At 40.5% G+C, this 19,365-nt stretch overlaps 4 protein-coding genes across 9 annotated transcripts in view; 2 read left to right on the top strand and 2 right to left on the bottom strand.

The window, feature by feature from the left end:
• LOC108235293 (leucine-rich repeat-containing G-protein coupled receptor 6) overlaps positions 1-5,461 on the top strand; it is a 74,850-nt gene extending 69,389 nt beyond the window's left edge. For all 4 annotated transcript variants that reach the window (XM_037977158.1, XM_037977157.1, XM_037977156.1 and 1 more), the window contains 7 exons: positions 277-342; positions 462-533; positions 1,929-2,000; positions 2,255-2,380; positions 2,809-2,963; positions 3,517-3,597; positions 3,736-5,461. In XM_037977158.1, coding sequence (XP_037833086.1) covers positions 277-342; positions 462-533; positions 1,929-2,000; positions 2,255-2,380; positions 2,809-2,963; positions 3,517-3,597; positions 3,736-4,871 — 1,708 coding nt within the window. In that variant the 3' untranslated portion in view covers positions 4,872-5,461. The remainder of the gene's footprint in view (positions 1-276; positions 343-461; positions 534-1,928; positions 2,001-2,254; positions 2,381-2,808; positions 2,964-3,516; positions 3,598-3,735) is intronic.
• A 509-nt stretch (positions 5,462-5,970) lies between these two features.
• Positions 5,971-10,103, bottom strand: ube2t (ubiquitin-conjugating enzyme E2T (putative)). The gene is made up of 7 exons (XM_017414947.3): positions 9,922-10,103; positions 9,671-9,789; positions 8,307-8,376; positions 8,105-8,210; positions 7,904-8,002; positions 7,606-7,689; positions 5,971-6,276 (listed from the first exon to the last, which is right to left on the bottom strand). The coding sequence occupies exons 2-7, from the start codon at positions 9,777-9,779 to the stop codon at positions 6,160-6,162; spliced, it is 585 nt and encodes a 194-aa protein (XP_017270436.1). The 5' UTR covers positions 9,780-9,789; positions 9,922-10,103; the 3' UTR covers positions 5,971-6,159.
• A 921-nt stretch (positions 10,104-11,024) lies between these two features.
• On the bottom strand, positions 11,025-14,417 carry zgc:194242 (uncharacterized protein LOC100005854 homolog). 3 transcript variants are annotated; one of them, XM_037977160.1, is made up of 5 exons: positions 14,276-14,292; positions 13,792-13,886; positions 12,331-12,591; positions 11,868-12,048; positions 11,025-11,774 (listed from the first exon to the last, which is right to left on the bottom strand). In XM_037977160.1, exons 3-5 carry the CDS (start codon positions 12,583-12,585, stop codon positions 11,578-11,580), a joined length of 633 nt encoding a protein of 210 aa, XP_037833088.1. In that variant the 5' UTR covers positions 12,586-12,591; positions 13,792-13,886; positions 14,276-14,292; the 3' UTR covers positions 11,025-11,577. The 3 variants fall into 3 exon arrangements, with proteins under 3 accessions (XP_037833088.1, XP_017270433.1, XP_017270434.1); XM_017414944.3 differs by lacking the exon at positions 13,792-13,886 and having other exon boundaries at positions 14,280-14,417; XM_017414945.3 differs by lacking the exon at positions 13,792-13,886 and having other exon boundaries at positions 14,276-14,408.
• Positions 14,418-14,710: 293 nt separating this feature from the next.
• On the top strand, positions 14,711-19,103 carry etv7 (ETS variant transcription factor 7). The gene is made up of 9 exons (XM_017414941.3): positions 14,711-14,957; positions 15,171-15,303; positions 15,382-15,546; positions 15,653-15,829; positions 17,006-17,131; positions 17,227-17,370; positions 17,944-18,086; positions 18,206-18,306; positions 18,399-19,103. The coding sequence occupies exons 1-9, from the start codon at positions 14,925-14,927 to the stop codon at positions 18,583-18,585; spliced, it is 1,209 nt and encodes a 402-aa protein (XP_017270430.1). The 5' UTR covers positions 14,711-14,924; the 3' UTR covers positions 18,586-19,103.
• Positions 19,104-19,365: the final 262 nt, after the last annotated feature.

Below are 19,365 nucleotides of genomic sequence, written 5' to 3'. Positions count from 1 at the left end.
AATGACATAAAAAAACAACTTATACACAAAAAACACATGTGGAGAGTTGTGCCTCCAAGCCATCACTCATACAATCACTTTACTATGAAATCCAATCACTACCTCCACTCTCCCCCTTCCTCCCCAAAGTTATTGTCCTCTAGTATTGCATTGCTCACAGAGCTGACAACCAAGTAATCCTGTCACCCCATAATTTCCCACACTTTAAACCCACAGCTGGTCAGTGCGGTTCTGAATGCTTTGTGTAACTGTTTTTAATTTTGTTGGCTGCTGTAGAGAGCTGTCCTACAACCAGATCGAGGAACTTCCCAGCTTTTATCACTGTTCAGCCCTGCAAGAAATGTGAGTACTCTTGGCCCCGCAAACAGTCACAGATACCTGTCAGAATCGACATCTTTTCTTTTTTTAACTCGTTCATTGTGTCAACTGTATGTAAGCTTTTATATTTCTCCATTTAACAGAGGACTACAGCATAATCAGATCAGGAGAGTAGAGTCTACCACCTTCCAGCAGCTCACCTCTCTCAGAGCACTGTGAGTCCATCTTTGTTTCAACTTTTACTTTCTCTCTCGTTAGGATATTTTTTTTTAATCTGGCAGGAAACTGAACTCTAAACTGCCTCTATATATCATCAGAGAATGGGTGTGTTAGGTATTCAATAAAGGCACCAGGGGAATGTTGCTTTTAATGTAAAGCACTTTGATTTATAAGGTTTGAAAAGCACCAAGTAAATGGAGATCATTTATTAATTTAATTAATTTAAGGCCTGTCATTCCTTGAAGAAAGGCCTATCATACACCTTTCATGACAGAGTTTTAGACAAAGATCCTCTTTTGTTGAGAAATAATGGAATTGTAGCAGTTTGCAACAAACCTTGAAAACACCATTATGAACTAGCTCGTGCACTATTGCGAGATGTCACGGTCAGAGTATGTGTTGTGAATGACTATCAACTACTGCCACACCAAATGTTAGCTCAATATCTGCAAAACTGAGTGACTTTTAGTTTTTAGATTAGTTTTTGTGTTGGCTAATGTTGGTTTGACTCCAAAAGTTAATTAGTTGTAAATGTGCATCCAGTGATTACTTTCTGAAAGTGTCATTAAACTCTATCCAGTCGTTCATGAGATATTTTGCTAACAGATGAAGACGGTTGACTTTAGCAGTTCATGCTAAAGTTGTAAACAAAGATCTTGAGCAATGAGTAGCACTTGGAGTATGTGTTGTGAATAATTATCAGCCAGTACCACACCAAACTTTTTGCACAATATCTGTAAACTCAATGAACTATAACAATTTTTTTGTTGTTGTTTTCTAAGTTAAGTTGGCTGTGGCAGCCATCTTGAATCGGAATGACTCCATAAGTGAATCAGCTGTAGATGTATACCAAAAGGTTACTTTCTATAAGTTTCATTAAAATTCATCATGGTGGTTCGAGAGATATTTGGTAACACATACATAAACACACACACACACACACACATACACACACAGACGAGCAAAAACATGATCGTCTCCCTTCCCCTTTTAGTGGTGGGCAATAAATATCAGTCGTTTCCAACATTGGTTTCAGGATCCTATCAAGAAAGTGATATATTACATATTATATATTACATATTTACAAGATTTTATTGATTAAATAGCTGGAAAGAAGAAAAGTCTCACATAAGTTGTCTTCTTTATCACTATCAGAGAATTAAACTGAAACAGTTTGCGTAGTGGAAATGACAGGTATTATATTATGGTATCAAAAGTAACCTAGAATCATGGTGGCTCAAGTTAAACAGCTGTACGTCTCTCTACTGACACCTTGTGGTGAAACATAACAGTGAGAGGGATATTAAAATAATTAAAAAAAAGAAATTATGACTCCAAAAAGTCCATTTTTACTTCACCTGGAAATTATTTGTGTTTTTTTTTTCTGACAGTGATCTGAGCTGGAACGTCATCGAGTGGATCCACCCGGACGCCTTTGCCTCACTTCACTCTTTGATCAAACTGTGAGCAAAATTTAATAAATAAATATAAAAAACAAAACAAACAAACAGAAAAATACCCCAGATACATAAAGACTGAAGTTTTTCTTGCCAAATCATCTAAATCTGATAGTAGACACTATCCAAAGAGAATGTGATAGAGTGCTTTGTCTAAATACAAAATTTACAAATTTACTAAGGCTTACCCCCAGTGATATTTAGAATACAATCTTATTTTGCAGGCTTAACATTGTATTACCTTTTTAAATTTACTTTAGGGACCTCACTGAGAACCATCTGAAGTCTTTGCCAGTCGCTGGTTTGGGAGCTCTCACCCATCTCAAACTGAAGGGGAACAAAGAACTCTATGAAGCTTTCAGTCCCGATAACTTTCCCCACATGAGGTAATAGCATACAAATACACTGCTAACTTTTTTTTTTCTCCTTTCAATAAAAAAACTAATTCAAAGATCCAGGTGTGTATCCTGTGGGCATTAAGAAACAATGCATTCCCGTTCAATTGCTTCAATTATCCCTCATCTCACAGTGTTGTAAAAATTTCACCAAAGGCCTACAAGTCTGACAGTTGGTGAAATGCACCGTATCCCTGGAAATCATTCCTGATGTTAACTTAACGATTGTGCAGACACTTGAAACAGCTTGTAAGAAAAGTCCCTAAAGCCAAGAGAGATAAACTAAACGTGAAGAGTGAGTTTATGATCAAGGTGCAACAGCATCATCGCTGACAGTGTCCAAAAACAGAAGTCCTGGCAGAAACCTCTGATTCTGCATCTGCCTTGTTATTAAGGCTGTTTTTGTCTCTATGCTACAGGGTGATAGAGATGCCTTATGCCTACCAGTGCTGTGTATATGCATCCTGTGAAAGCTACAAGCCCGCCAGCCAGTGGGACACAGAACCGAGCAGCACACACGAAGATCTACACAAGAGGACGGTCGCCATGTTCCCCATCCACGCTGACACCCACTGTAAGGCGGCACAAATTTAGTATAATCTGTTTTAAACACGTGACGACACACACACACACAGGGGACTGCAATAGATGGAAATCTAAAACAAATAAAGCCCGAAACATGTCAGAGCCTGACTAAAAACCACAGTTACCTGGCACCTGATACGATTCCATGTTGACCACGCTATTCATGCGGCTAGCATACAATATAAACACAGATAAATCAAAACGAAGCACATTAAAACGAGACCACTAAAACTTCAAATAGTTACTAAAACAATAACAAAGAACAGTGAAGCTCTGGCACATGTCTGATTAAGATTCATCACGCTTTAAGTGATACATAAACAAGTCATGGAAAGTGCCAGTTATCTTTGTAAAATATTTGCGTGTCACTGCAGAAGAATGTTAGGCCACCTCAGGATTAAAACAATTATTTTTAGCTAGTACAATAGGTAAGCCAACAAGCATATAAACAGTATACACATGTAGTAACAACAGGACTAATTGTCTGACATATGCCAAATGGGATTCGTACAACAAAAGTTGACAGCAGTGTTATCTTCTAGATGATCCTGATCTGGAGGAGTTCCAGCTGGAAATAGAAGAATCCAAACTGCAGACCAGTGTTCAATGCACGCCCACACCTGGTAATGAAACTTCCAGCTTTTCTCGACATTTTAAAGCTGTTTTATTAAAGATTGTGAGAGCTGCCTGAAAAACAGAAACATTAATTCACAACCAGCTCCTCTATTTTCTGCTCCTGAGTTGTGTTTGTTATGTTGCAGGTCCTTTCCGTCCGTGCGACTCCCTGTTGGGCAGCTGGATAGTCCGTGTTGGCCTGTGGTTTATCTCCCTGGTGTCCCTGCTGGGGAACTCCATCCTGTTCCTGTCCCTCTTTGGCTCACCCGGCTACCTGTCGCCGCTACGCTTCACCGTGGCCTGCATGGGCGCGTCCAACCTGCTGACGGGGGTGTGCACCTGCACCCTGGTCCTTGTGGATGCCCTCACTCTGGGAGAGTTCAGTCACTATGGCGCCCGCTGGGAGGGGGGACCCGGTTGTCAGGCGACGGGATGGGTGTGGGTGTTCGCGTCTGAGGCGAGCGTGCTGCTGCTGACCCTCGCAGCAGTGCAGTGTGGCGTAAGCGTGACCTGCGCCCGTGCCTATGGGAAATCCCCATCCCTTGGGAGTGTGCGCACATGTGCGTTGTTCTGCCTCACTCTGTCCCTCACGCTCGCCTCTCTCCCACTGTTAGGAGTGGGAGAGTATGGGTCTTCCCCGTTCTGCCTTCCCTCACCCTTGCCTTCTACATCTCACTTCCCGTCCTCTCTAGGCTTTCCTTTGGCATTCATTATGATGAACACCCTGTGCTTGCTCATAGTCACAGGTTCATACATCCGCCTTTATTGGGAGTTACTCAGGGGGGAATGTGAGGGTCTGTGGGATTGTGCTATGATCAAACATGTTGCCTGGCTAATTTTCACTAATGGCCTCCTCTATGTACCAGTAGCTTTCCTTTCCCTTTGCTCCCTTCTGGGTCTCCTCTCTCTGGGGGAGGAGGTCCTGAAATCAGTCCTTCTGCTCCTGCAGCCTCTGCCTTCGTGCCTCAACCCTCTCCTCTTCCTCCTGTTCACAAGAGACCACGCCCAGTTCTTCTCCTGGTCTCGCCCCAAGGCACGGCCACAGCTGCGTCGAGACCGCACCTTGGACTCGCTGGTTTCTGTGGCCACAGAGAAGAGCTCCTGCTCCGATTCGTCAGCTCAGGTGTCGCTGACTGACGCCGACGCCATTTACAGCGTGGGGTCACCTTCCCAGCCCAAGCTGGATCCAATCAGATTCTCCAGCTGCTCCTCCACGATGTCTGTTCCGCTCATCCCTTGCCAAGTGCCCGCGCTCACAGCCAGTGAAAGGGCGACCGAATGAGGAGGCCCGAGAGACGACAAACGTGGAAAGCTCTTGGATTGAGATGCGATTCAGAATACTCCTGCGCTCCACTCCCCTGTCCTCCTGACCTCACATCCTTCACCCCCACCCGGTCAGCTGTCTGAAAATCTGGGAAACAGTGGACATTCAAGGACCATTATTGTAATGCAGCAGGATCCTTTACGGGCAATCAATCAAAAAAGTTCCTTAAATCACTAAACAGAAGCTGATGATGAACTGAAGAGATGTTGATGAGCAAATAAAGAGTGGGACTAACAGAAAAAAAAGACCTTCCCATAGGAAATGCCTGTACTGATGAACTAAAGATTTTTAGGAACAATCCAGCGGACTGAGTCAATCAAAGTCTTGGATAACAAAGAGAAAATGTAAACAAAGCTGGTTTTTCCATGGAAAATCAAAGCATCATCTAAATCAGTGGCTTACCCAGAGGGAACAAATGTTTATACTGAAATGTGATGAGAAAAGCAACTTATGTTACATACTGTTTAATGTTTTAAGTGAAGTTATTTCTTTTTAAATGTTAAGTTCTTGTTGCTGAGTTTTATTTCCAAAAAAAAAAAAAAAAAAAAGGGACTCTTGTCAAACACAGCAGGTCGTTTTACCAACGTAAGCTAGAATCTTCTCCGCAGCGATGTGGCCACCTGATAAAGTGCTTCCCGATTTTGGAGGCGGCTGCTTCATGCAAGCCGGCTGCACGTAGTTCCATATGGTTTACATGTTTCAGTCTCAACAAAGAGTCAAACTGAATGGGACATAGCTACAGCATATTTCTGCAGACTTTCAAGTAGGCTAGCAATCTGCATATATATATAAACAATGTAACTACCTCTGAACTATGGTATTGACTCACTACAGCCTTATGATGTTTGTCTCCTTTTTATAAGCAAATATATAATTTTATATATATATATATATATATTAAAAAAAAATCTTAGTTTGTAAAAAACAAAAACTTGTACCATTTAGGTTGTACATACTTAATATACAACTGTTAAGCATATGTTTGAATAAAATTATGATTTCCATACTTTATTTTAATGACTCTGTCTATACTACCACAAAAAGAAAACACTGCATGTAATGTATTCATAAACTTTAATATCACAACAGAGATAGACACTAATAAATGTGTTATAAATATATCCTCCTATCTAGTTATATACATATTAATTGGAGGATGGTATTAGCAGTAAATGATAAGTTAAAAAACCCAAAATGTTGACAGGTGTGCAAGGCATGCTGGTTAACTGAACAGCTGAAAAGGAAACTACACACAGCGTCTCTTCGCTGGCTCTCCGGCCTCCTGCTGGCCACCGAGCTCCTCTCGTTTTCTGGATGAGACGTTCTGATTCGGAGGATTTTCTTTGTTGTCCTCCACAACACCCTGAACAGAGACACGTTGCAAACGGTTTTAGACAACCACAGATCTGTCACGGCCTCGTTGTGCTCCTCCATGCATTTAAATCATAAAAAAATAAATAAAAAATAGGTATGTTGTAGAAGATTTGAGTCACTCTTTGCTTATTATAGTCCAGAGAGATGAAAGGTGAGCTTGTGATTGCTCGTGTCTGTGTTCATTTGTCTGTCTGTTAGCAAAATACTTCAGGAACCACTGGACAGATTATAATGAAATTCTCAGAAAGTAATCATCCTGGGTGCATCTATAACTGAATTATTTTTGGAGTCAATCTCACCTGATACGGCCCCTACAGCTAAGCAAAACTAGCAAACACAAAAATGGCTATAATTGTTATTTTAAAAAAAACAATAATGGTTTAGTGTACTCGGATCGCTAACTGATTGCACAAGATCTTTCTTTCTTTCTTGTCCTAATCAGTAATTATTTTGGCTTTCTGAAAGGTCTTTCAAAGTTTTTCTTTGGACATGAACTTCTTTATTCGCTCCAGTCAGTCTACTTGACCAGTTTTAAAGTTTTTTTGTGGTTTGATTAAACCACTTCACAATGACCTACAAATCATTCAAGTGTAAAGACATCAAACTAAAGCAAAAAAAAAAAAAAAAATCTCCCAAACTGTGTTGTCTATGCAAAGCAAACTGGCAAAGTTGCTTGTTATTGTTGAGGATCTGTTTAAAATGGATAAAAAGGAAGTCAGGATTCTTTAAAGAAAAGAAATAGTGGTGATTTAAGACATTTGCACAGAATTGTATACAAGGTTTATCTTCTTGACAATGCTGAAAGAAATTGATGTTTTATCATATCAAGAAAACAGCACCACCTAGTGGTTCAAATAAGTCAATACACCATAACAGAAACAACACTGAAAAGCAAGACCTCTTCACGCATGATAAAAATAAAAAGACTGTTCAAATCAAGAATATCAATGAACCAGTCAGAGACATCAGTCCTCTTTACACAACACTGACAAGCTGGCCTCACATTTTCCAACATCAGTGCCAGGTGTGAAATTATTGAGATGAATCGGGGTGTTGGAAGTTGATCCACTGGTACACCTCTGAACCAGCAAGAAAGGTAGTCACAGAGCTGGCGGGTATGTATGAAGGAGTACAGCAAGTGCAGTGCTACACTCTACCCAAACAAACTATTCGTCAGGTTCATTATGCTGTCTTAATGTGTACAAGCACACAATGTCCCGCAACTTGTTCGACTTGATTTGTTCCTCCTGTGTGAAAGGACTGCCGCTGCAGCCAAAATCAAGAAACCACAGTGCTGAAAGAGGCAACAGGGACTTACAGTATTCTTCTGAACTGCATGCTCCTGTGTCCATTTCTTGGCCTTCTCCAAAAACAGGTGCTTGTTATATTTAAACTCTGATGACTGCATTTGAAACAAAAAGCGGGAAAAAAATGCAAATATAAAAACTGGAGTTACACAACAGATCATTTTACATCCCAAAAAGCTGGTTCTCATTACATACTAACACTTATACAAACATGTTTTAAAAAAATAAATGAGTGGGAAACATGTAATAATGTCTCTACATGATACTGCTCAAACAGTACTAGGTGTGATGAAGTTCCGTGTGACTCACTATATCAGCCATAAGTGGGTCGTCCGGATTGGGCTCAGCCATGAGCAGCTGAATAGACGTGAGGACTGTGGAGATGTTTAGGGACGGCTTCCAGGCACCCTGAAGAAAAAAATAATAATACACGAAACACTGTATTCAACACATACATACGGTCACATTACACAAAACACAAAAAGTTTGTTTTCTGCTTTTCATCAAAACCTTTGGTGGGAGTTTGAGCGCATCGTGACAGATCCGCCCGGAGTTGTCAATGTTTGGGTGGTAGATTGGAGTCAAGAATCGTATTTTTGGAGGCTCAAATGGATATCTGCGAGAGGGATAAAGGAGATTGGATACCTGAGTGAGTGCTTCTGGCAAATGGCTGAATGAATTTAATCGAGATTAAAGCATAAAAAAAATAAACCTCTCTGGAATCTTGACCTCCAGGGAGAAGACTCCACCTTCATAAGGTGTTCCAACTCCGCCTACAATCTCTGCGAGGGAAAGTGAACCAGATTAAGAACAGTGAAATGCAAAAAAAAAAAAAAAAAAACTATGAATGAAAACGAAGATTAAATGCAGTTAAAATGTTTTGTTATTCTTCGTGCACAACCACCACCAAGGCATCTGATGGTTCAAATCTATTCTGCAGGATGTAGTATAGGAACAACAAACACAAAGCCACAAAGAACTGCTGTACCAATGAGAACAGGGAGCTCTAAGATACTTATTATATCAAAATCTTGCTTCTTTTAACATCAAGTCAGTCTGGGATTGATGAAAAGATAAAGTCCAAAATGCTAAGCTTCAAAGACGAAAGGAAACAATAAAAGTTGAGAATAAAAATTACAGACAGTAATGCATCATTGTTGTAAAAATGGCAGCACATGTGGTAATTACACACTTACATAAAACTAAGCTGCTCATATTATTTTGTTATATTTTTCTAAGTTTCAGACTCACCTTTAGATTAATATTGAAGAAAATCATTTGAATCAATCAGTTCATAAAATATACTAGCTCCAGATATTTGTCAAGTAAAATATTGTATTCTATGGTATTCAGTTTTGGTTTTAGATATTGTTAAGGTCAGGTTGCTTTTAAGTAGAAATACGATTTGTGGAAATGAGTAAATGTTTCAATGATACATCTTACAATGCATTCAGACATATCCTTGATGATCCCAGGCTAATCGGATGGTTTTGAGTCTTAAGATATCAGCCGATCAGGCCCTGACTTGTGTCTGAGCACGATTTGACGACCCCTTGCTCTTCAGCCACAGAACTCGTGCTGTCAACAAAGGCCTGTGTTTTTCCAGACACCTGCGACGCCAATAAAACCACATGCCCTCCAAAGAGGCCGACCCATAAAAGCTCTGCAGCCCAGTTCAGTTTAAGCCCTTATGGTTAATGGTTAAACATATTTTACAAGAGTTTCTTGCAGCTATAGCTGAGATTGCAGGAGGACCAGAGCCTTTTGTTTTCACACTTATACTCACCCTCACACGCCTCTTTTTGGGCTTCTGTGTGACGTTTTAAGGGAAAAGCTTGCTTTTAGTTTTAACATCCATCATCTATAAGACAGGCATGTCAACTGGGACTCAAACAAGGATGCATTAAAAGGGAGTCATAACAAATGATTCTGGCACCTACATTAACAGTATGTCTGTCTATAACATAGTTTAACTTGGCCATTACGCATTTAAAGTAGAGAGCGTGTGCACCTGAGGCCTACTCGCTCTGCTGTTTGATTAATATTTGTTTTAAAAGTGATTTAAGGTTCACTCACGCGCACGGAGGTCGTCCATCCGTTCCTCGGTCTGCCAGCAGGTTATCCCGGGAGGAGGCTCGGTGCTCAACATCTGAAGTTCACGCTTCAACCGAGAAGCCTTCTGCATCCTTCAAAATCTGGGAAAACAGAGCAAACCGAGTGAAACGACACAAGTGACACCTGTTAGCTCTGAACGAAAATCGACTGCGAGCTAAAATAAAGTGCATTCAATCGTCATCAACTCGACGTTTAACACGAGGCTCGCTTACATTTCTCCGGCTGTTTCCCGCTGAATGTGAAGTCGCCGCAGAGGTTTTAAATTTATCTGTGTTAATACTCGTGCAGAGAAGTCGTTCAGTGGTTTTATTTCTTGGATTTTGGATCGCCCCGCGCTGCTGCTTGGTGTTTCTTATTCGTGTGACTCGGCAACAACAAAAGGGAGCACTACCGCCACCAAGCGGCGAGGAGGGCTACAACAGTTGGTTTCAGGTTGGGTAAAATGTTATTTTATTATCTTAAATGTTTTTAAGATAATAAAACATAACATTGTCACTTCTCAAGTTCCTGTGTAGAATACACTCTAAACATTCAAACTTTACATCTATATATTTAACTATTTTTGTCTACTCCTTATCTCATAATTGCCAACACAACTCTATTCACTTGTATTTACTATCTACGGTTTTGAAGGATCTGACTTCAACTTGTCTACAGTTCCAGTAAAACATTGCCTTTTTATGTACAGCACTCTGTGAACTGTTGTGAATCCATGCAAAAAATAAATAATAATAATAAATACCCACCTCAGTGACTGTGTTTTTACTAGAAATGTCATATAAAGTAATATGAAACACACACAAATATTCAGTGTTCCTTTTTCTTTTTTTTGCAAACATTTGTAAATAGTAGCAGTTTATTCTTTAGAGTCTACAGTCTGTATTTCATCCTGAGGGATAAAAAGAATATGCAGTATTCTTGTATTTGTTCTACCATGTATAAATGTATACCAAGTACTTGAGCTCTACATATTATTTGGGATGGAATACTTTTTTGTTGTTGTTCAAATTATTTGTAATTATAATAAGAGACTGCATGACAGTTTGTCACCTCACCAAAACAACTGGTTCAAATCCTAACTGGGGCCTTTCTGTGCAGCGTCTGCATCTTCTTCCCGTGTGTATGTGGCTTTTCTCTGGATACTAGTTTTCTCTCACAGACCAAAACGATGCATGTCATGTGATTCTAAACTGGCTTTATGCGTGAGTGTGAGCGTGTCTTTAGGTTGGCCATGTGAACAGATGACCCACCTGCAATACCATCTGCAGCATCAACCCCCCTTTCAATACTGACAGGAATTAGCAGGACAAAAAGATGATTTGTGTTTATTTATTGCATTTGGTTACACAATCACTTAGTTCAAGATTTAACTACTCACAGTAAAACATACCGTTTTCAGAAGCAGCATTGTATTATGAAGGTATGAACAAAAATATGTTCTACAAAATTACAATGTTTAGAAAATTATTGTCAAAGGTAGGTTTTTGTTTTCTTTACACACAAGAATTTAGGCATTCAAGCTGATGACTGATGTGACAAGTAGAGTGAATGCAACACTGAAACTGATATCGGTAAATTTTCCTGTTTTTAACGGACACATTTCAATATGAAAATCCAATTACACAGCTTTGAAATTTGAATACAACGATGTGTATTTTCTGTGCAAAGATAACACTGAACTAAATGATTCTATATAGTGTGACACAATTGATAAATTCTAAAATGTCTAAAAACTGTCAAAATAAAAGTTCTTATTGTGTATTTTATCAATATGATTACTCACAGTTTATCCCACTTTAAATGGCACACCATAAAAAAAGCAATCGTGTTGCCATGAAATCAACCTGGACCCTGGACGGCACATAATCTCATTTTAAGACTGTGGCAAAAAATGCCTGAAAAGTTAGGTTTTCATGTTGTTTGTCTTCAATCCTGACATCAGTGAAGCCAGCGTCTCTCAGAGCTGCCATATAGGCCTCGGGACGCCAGTTCTCTCCTGGCATCACTCCCTTTGACCCTAAAACAGCCACATGGGAAACCCTCATCGTTGTCACCATCAGGCCTCCTGGGTGGGTTCAAACATCACAGCATGCGGGGCAAGTTTTAATTGGAATGATGAATACGTTTTATAGGATACGGCCTGTTGTTGCAACATTACCTGGTTTCATCACACGGTGGATTTCCGAGGCGGTCTTCCTGAGGTCGGGCCAGAAATAGTAACAGTTACAGTGAAAGACTTTATCCACGGAGCTGTCGGCCAGAGGCATCGCAGCTACATCGCACAGGTGTAAGGTCACTTTGCCACTGGCGATGAGCTCCTTCATTCGTTCTGTTGCCATCTGCGGCGGCAGAAAACGAAATCATGCACAGTTCCAAAAGTGACAGATACCCCCCCTCTTCAGACAAAAGAAAAGGAAAAAGTTACAACATTATTTATCTTTTTCTCAATATTTTCCCCATCCACATTAACTATTTAGATCTGAGATCATGGCTTATTTAGGTTACATGGAAAGTTTTTCAATATATTCAGACACTGTTCAAAGACAATCTTTGTACAACAGTATATGTTTACATAAATTAATATTATATTACATTCGTATATAACAGTATTCCTACTTCACCTGATGCATGTAGTCAGAGTAATCCACCCCTATGAGGTGACCGGTAGGCCCGGTGAGGAGTTTGGCTGCAGCCTGCAGACCCAGACCCGGACCGTGACCCAGCTCCAGCACCGTGTCCCCCGGCTGGATCTCCAACATCCGCACAGCATTCTCCTCGAGGATCTGGTTGCGAAGCTTGAACAGTTTGCTGACAAACCATCCCCCCAGTGATCGGGTGGGGTTGCCCAACTGCTTCCCCAACTTTTCAGCCCACATACGGAACTAGAGGAACGAGACAAAAAGCACCCTCAGCTGTGTTTGGTTGGCTAAAAACTAACTGCGTCTTTTAAACATTAGGGACACGTGGTCAAAAATGAAATTAATTGTTTAATTTCTTAATTTCTTCTTCAAAAGCAGTAGTTTGAATCTTTTAAAGTGGAGTACTGGGGAAGGTTTATGAACAATTAGGCTGCGATCCGTTTAAACTCAGATGTAGGAATGACATCAGTCTGGATTTAACTATGTTCCATTTGCATGTCAGAAACTGCTATCATTAGCAATACAAGCCGACAAAACAATTCTCTGCCTTCCGTGCATTCAAACACTGTAGCAACATGTTCACTTATGATGGTTAGAAAGTGTGTGACTCAATTACTGAGCCACAAACTGACAGAGGTTAAAAAGGGCTGCAACAATCACAGCTTTTCTTGAGCACACAGGTTATATCAGGTTTTGAGGTCAGGACTTGTCAGGGATCTTTGTTTTTGCAATCTGGAATTCCAACTTTAGGGGGCGTTACAGTTCTTTTTCCTAACATTGAACCCGAAAAGTTCAACTTCCAAGTACAAATGAAACAGAGTATTATTATTTAACAAGTTGTAGAAAGCTGGTTGCACTTTAACAATTTGGAAAAAAAACAGTTTAATCATGTGAACTATTGTTTTCCTCTTCTTTATTTATACATGCATTTATTGCTGTCTAACTACTTTTGCACACTTTGTGTTCTTTTAGTCTTTCATAAATCAAAACATTCAACTGATTCAGAAAATGGGTGCTATGTCCTTGGATTTTTGTAGCTTCCATACTTTTTAAAAAAATATTTTTATCATAAAAACACTGAGATTTCTTCAATTTCCTCAAAACACTGTTTTCTAAATTTGGGAAACTTGTTTTGCTTCTGTCTTCTTTTAGCCCTTCACTCCTCTTAGCTTAGAGCTAGTGTTTTACTACTTTTGGCTTTTTAGCTGAAGTCTTGCTTCGTTTAGCTTTGACAACTCCATTTCAGCTTGTTCTGCAGAGTCATTCAGTGTTGTAGTTTCACAGAAAATGCACTTTCTCTAGTCCTGACAGGTCTGAGCTGCAGCACTCCTGGTGCAGACACTTCTGCCAGAATGACCACGTTGTGCAAAATTAACCCGAGGTGTAAAGTTTATTAAACAGTGTTTGCACAAATCACTGTGCACATTTTAAGACTGGAGTTACCTGAAGACGTCGGTCTCAGCCTCGCAATGACTAGCTCATCGGTCTGGTCAGAATTAAACTCTGTTCCTCCAAACTGAGGCAGGTCAAAGAGCCATCTACAACAGGTGAGATACTAACTGTTCATAAGCTTTCGCAGAAACTCCCCCCCCAAAAAAGCTAACCCCTTAAGCAACAAGGGGTCCAGAACTGCAGGTCAGACTTTAGACCAACACACCACACAAGTCAACTTTCTTTCTTCATGTCCTTGTCCTTATTAAAACTAGATTTTGCCACGTATTCAACAAACTGCTGCCAATGGGTTTATTTTTCTTCAGTGAGGGACATTACTGCAGTGTTGCTGTTTGGCCCCAGCTGTGTTCATAAACAAGTTGCAACACATCAGCGCGTCGCAGTCGACTTTATTTGTTTTGTTTTGTTTGTTTTTTCCTGTTTCCAGCACCGCGGCAGCTGCAGCTTCGCGTCCCCTCCTAAATAAACACCGTACCTACTTGAAGTAAAACTCTCGCTCCTTGCTCGGTCACTGCGTCTCGCGTGTTTGTCTCTTCTCTTCCTGTGCGCGAGGAGGAGGAGGAGCTCCTGTTCGTCGACGGCGCATGCGCAGCTCGTTCCTTCGTCCTCAGGTGTCGTTGACTTAAGTCGCTCCCCGCAGCTCTTTAACCTGTGTCCTCCTGTAGTTTTCTTGTGTTTCCTGCCCCACCTCTTCCCGCGTATTCGTGAACACAAGTGCGAACAATACCTTTACTGTTTCCCCTCACTTATGATTATTGTTATTATTATTTTAATTCACGGCACATAATTCTATTCGACGCCTTTATGGATAGTTGTAATAATTGTCAGTCTCACCAACACGCGCTCATGTTTCTGGAAAAGGTGCTTCCTCCAATCAGCCTGTTTTGCGCACATCCCCCTGCGAGGATTGTGTTTCTTTCGTTTTCATTTCCCGGAAGGCTCGAATGTGAAAATAGTGCTGATTACTTTTTTTGTCTCTGTGTGTGTATATCTTCGAGGATATTATGCTGTTTTCTTTACCTGGAAGAGTGTGACGTTCAGTTTATTCCGCTGTTTGTCTGCTGGTGAGGAAGCCGCTCTGTTTTTGTTTAGATACAAGCGAAAAGAAAAAGAGGGAGCTTTCCATGGCGAGCATTTCCCCGTCACCCCTGATCAAGGTATGTTGAACTCTCTGGATCATGTTTATTCTCGTAAACAGCAGGTAGAAAGCCTCGCTACGTTTATATATGGAGTCTAATGGCTTTAATTCGGTGGGGGGCAAAAGTTAGGTTTTTTTTTTATTATTCTAATCAAACTTATCTTTGAGCTGCATGGCCGGGTTGTAGCTGATAAGTACTGAAGTTTGTATCTGTTTGTGTGGCTGCTGATAGCATGAAACCCGAGCAGATAGTCCTCCACTCTTAACGCAGGGGAGGCAGGTCACCCTGCCTGCAAGCGAGCATCACTCCCCCCCTCCTCAAGCTCCCACTCAGGAAGACCTGTGGCACTTACCTGGACGACTGAGTGAGCACCTTTTTTTAAAAAATGTTACAGTGAATATTAGGAATGCTTCCCCATGCTTTAAAACTGTATGCTTTCCAGGAATAAACCCATCTCTGTGGGATAAGGAGGACGTTGCCCACTGGCTCCACTGGGCCCAGAAGGAGTACTCGCTGCGCCGGCCAGAGAAGGGTCATTTTGAGATGAACGGCAGAGCCCTGTGCCTACTCACCAAAGAAGACTTCAGACGCCGCTGTCCCAGCTCAGGTGGAAATAATAATTTAAAAAAAATGTGCAGAAGAACACACAAACACAAACACCCAGTTTTCCTCAACGCCCTTTTCTCTGCTCTCGACCCTTGGTTTTCCTATAGGTGATGTCCTCTATGAGATCCTTCAGTGCGTGAAGCAACAACGGAGGAGTGTTGTCTGCGAGCCCCTGAGTGCTTCTCCTTCTGCGAGAGCCAGACACATTCAGGATCCAGTCAGCTGCCAGAAATCTTCCCATACGGTCAAGGAGCCACAGCCTGTGATGGTCAGCGACACCACCGGTCAGTAAATTCGCTGTGCATCATGTCATATTGTTACTAATTCACAAATAGCTTACGATTGGGGAAGCTTCTGAATTGAGAAAGCTAGTCGGATGAGAAGCGAAACAGCTTCAGCTACAGAATAGAAGTCCACTTGTTTTTGTTTTTAACCTCTTTTGGTTTTACCATGTCCTGGATGACTGAGAATCTACAGCAGATAGCTTACAAACTTCTGTCAGTATATTTTTAAAGAATACTGTGCCAAAGTCTTCTTGTCTTTCTGAGAACAAAGCTTTTATTTAGTAAACGTGGAAAAGAGACAAAAGTGTGCATTATTGTAGAAAAGAACAGTAATAAAAAAGTGGAACAAAATAAGATTTAAATTATGAAAAACAACACAAATGGGTTATTATGTCTTGTATGCAAAGGGTTGTGAAAAAGAGGGAACATCAGTACAAAACACACAAATAAACAATCCACACTCAGTATTATACTGACAGTTGATCTTTTTCGAGTTGTATTGCTTATCAAATCTGACTAGTTTATTCTTGTTAAAGTGTGGGTCTAAGTACTTCCTGATAAACACGTGTGAGGCCAAGTTACACTTTTTTTTTTTTTCAGCATTTATTAGAAGACAAACCTTAGCTCCCGAACTTACCCAACCCTCCCCGTCACATGGTCTGCCATCTCTGCCTGTTTTCTTTTCCCTTCACTTATCCTGCAATGTGTCGGTGCAGGTGTTGTGAAATCACATTACGCAATACGTCGATGGTCTATCTGTCCTCTCCGAATGATCTATGCTTCGTTAAGTCCGTCATTTGATTGTATTGGAACAAAAAGCGGAGCATTTCCTTGTGAAGCTGCGATAAGTAAAAAGTCAGAGTCATAAAACTGCTCTTAAATATGGTGCAACTGAACACATTCGTGATTTGGCGCAACCATAAAATGGTGCTTTCCACTGTAGGAAGTAGGACATTCTAAGTTGTTGTGCTTTCATAGAATTTCATAAAAATTATTTTAATATTTCAGTTTTTCTTAACTTATTGTGTTGCTTTACATGCTAGATCTAACCTAAAATACCCTCTTTGTGTTAAACATTACATGATAAACCTGTTAATCTAAAATACTCAGAGTGTTATTAAATTGCTTTTGCTTTCTGTTTAGCACTTCACGTTTCCTCATATTTCTCTCCTGTAGTTCCTGCCGCTGCCAACATGACAGTGCCTGCAGTTGTTGCTGCCGCTGTGGGCAGCCAGCCTGAGCTGATGTCGCCTCTCAGAAATCGCCCCGTTTTTTATTACTCAGCTCCACTCGCACATAAAAGTGGGTGCAAAATAATTAGTGGTGGCTAATGTAATCTGGATTTCTAATCCATGCAAACCCCGACTTTTCGATCACTTATTCATTTTTCTTCGTAGATGGTTCAGCATCTGTCTCTACGTTGCCCCATAAACCCGTTCAATGCCCTCCCCCCAAAGAGAGCGTCATTCAGGAACCTCTCAACCTGTCCAGTCGAGAGAAGCCGAGGAGTCCGCTGCACAAAGCCAGCGGTCGCATACCAGGTAATGTTCATTTGTTAACAGCGTCCTCAGAAGAGTGCTGGTGGTTCATATTTTTGCTTGCACTTTTTCTAAATTCTCACCCAGTGCAAATAATAGTAATAAAAAAGACTAACAGTCTCAGCATTGAAGTATCATCCATTCATCCGTCCACCCATTTCCTGCTGCTTATCCATGGTTGTGTCATAGAGGCAATAGATCCAGAAGGAGAGAGACTGGCATGAGATTCCAAACATACATATGCATACATACATGTACACATACATAATATATAAATACCAAATAATGTTTTAGCCCTTATTTTGGTCTTCATATAGGAATGTCTGCACCATTTAGGCCTCTTTCACATTGTTTGCACTTATACTCATGTCTTCTAAACTTAAAGTATCTCGAAAGGTTAATTTAATTGTATTTTAATGTAGCATAAAATAACTTTGTTGTTGCAATAATTTTTTGCATAATGCATAAAGCTGTGCATTATGCATAGCTAAAAAAGCTACAAATCAAAATAATTGAAGAAAGCATCTTTGTTTTGAAGCACAAAATATTGGGTGTATCTGTTTTGTTCCTGACCAGAGTGCAGACTGCTGTGGGACTATGTGTACCAGCTGCTGTGTGATGAGCGTTACCAAGACTACATACGGTGGGAAGATCCAGACAGCCACGTATTCCGGGTAGTTGACCCTAATGGACTGGCACGTCTCTGGGGGAACCACAAGGTGAGGCTCTTTTGGAAAGGAGAAAATGACCAGATGTTAGAGCTTTAGAAAGAGTAAGGCACACAGGAGTAATATGAACGCAACACAGAATCTTGATGAGATGTTCTCTTTATTGACAGAACCGAGAAAACATGACCTATGAGAAAATGTCTCGTGCACTGCGGCACTACTACAAGCTCAACATCATCAAAAAGGAGCGAGGACAAAAACTCCTCTTCAGGTTTCTGCTCCTTCCTTTTTGTCACAAACGTTCTTTTGTCTTCTCAGAGAAGAACGTTTGTTATTTACTGAGTGCCTTCTGACCTCCCTCAGGTTTCTGAAGCTCCCACTGGACATCAAAAAGCATCAAATTGACACAGAGTCCCCAGAACATACTTCACCTCAGGGTGAGGACTTTCCAGACAGCAGCCCTACACATGACTTCAGCGAGGACCATTTTGAGGTTTCGCCTGATCGGGCTTCTCCACAGCCCCCTCCGACGGGTGCTGCAGTGGGATAGAAACATGTGGACAGAAATACTACAACAATTCAAACCAAATAAATAACAGAGTGTGTCTTATACAGATTCAGCTTTTTAAAAAAAACATGTACGAACAGGTTGGACAACGTGCTAACAGATGTAGGAAAAAAACAGTTTTCCATGAGATTGATTTTTGTGCTTTTTGTGTGAATAAACACTAATAGTAAGTTTAAAGGAAATCTGCGGGAAAAATGGCATCAATATTTATCAAAGTAATTATCACAACATCACTTTTACATTGCTCAGCTTGGCTGGTTTTGGGTCTATGTGTGTAAACTATACAAATCTTGCAGGTAAGTGCTGTATGTGAGCGGGATTTTGTTGCAGGTTGTCGTGAAAAAGAGGATGAAGTTGGGGTGATTGCACACACATACGAAAGAACTAATTTCTGTTTATTCCAGATTTGACTTTAAGATTATGTATTTAGTGTTTTAAGAGATTTTTGGTTGTTTTTCTGTTTTGCTTTTAAAAAATAAATCTTTTTTATGACATGTAAAGTGTAACCAATAGTGTTTTTTTGTTGCACTAAAATCAAAAGTCACAACCAAACTTGGTTTACATGTTTATATATAGTATATGATCAAAAAACATTTTAAATAAATCAAAATCATCAGTGGTTTTACTGATAACGCCATACCTTTCACACACATCATTGTCCAACACTACAATGCTCTTATGCAATAATTACAGCTCCAACAGACCACTGCAGTCCACATATTCTCAGTACTTTAATACTGGGCCAAAGCTACACCTGCAGGG

The sequence above is a fragment of the Kryptolebias marmoratus genome, linkage group LG8 (assembly GCF_001649575.2).
Source record: "Kryptolebias marmoratus isolate JLee-2015 linkage group LG8, ASM164957v2, whole genome shotgun sequence".
NCBI lineage: Eukaryota > Metazoa > Chordata > Actinopteri > Cyprinodontiformes > Rivulidae > Kryptolebias > Kryptolebias marmoratus.
This window is presented reverse-complemented; position numbering and strand designations above follow the sequence as displayed.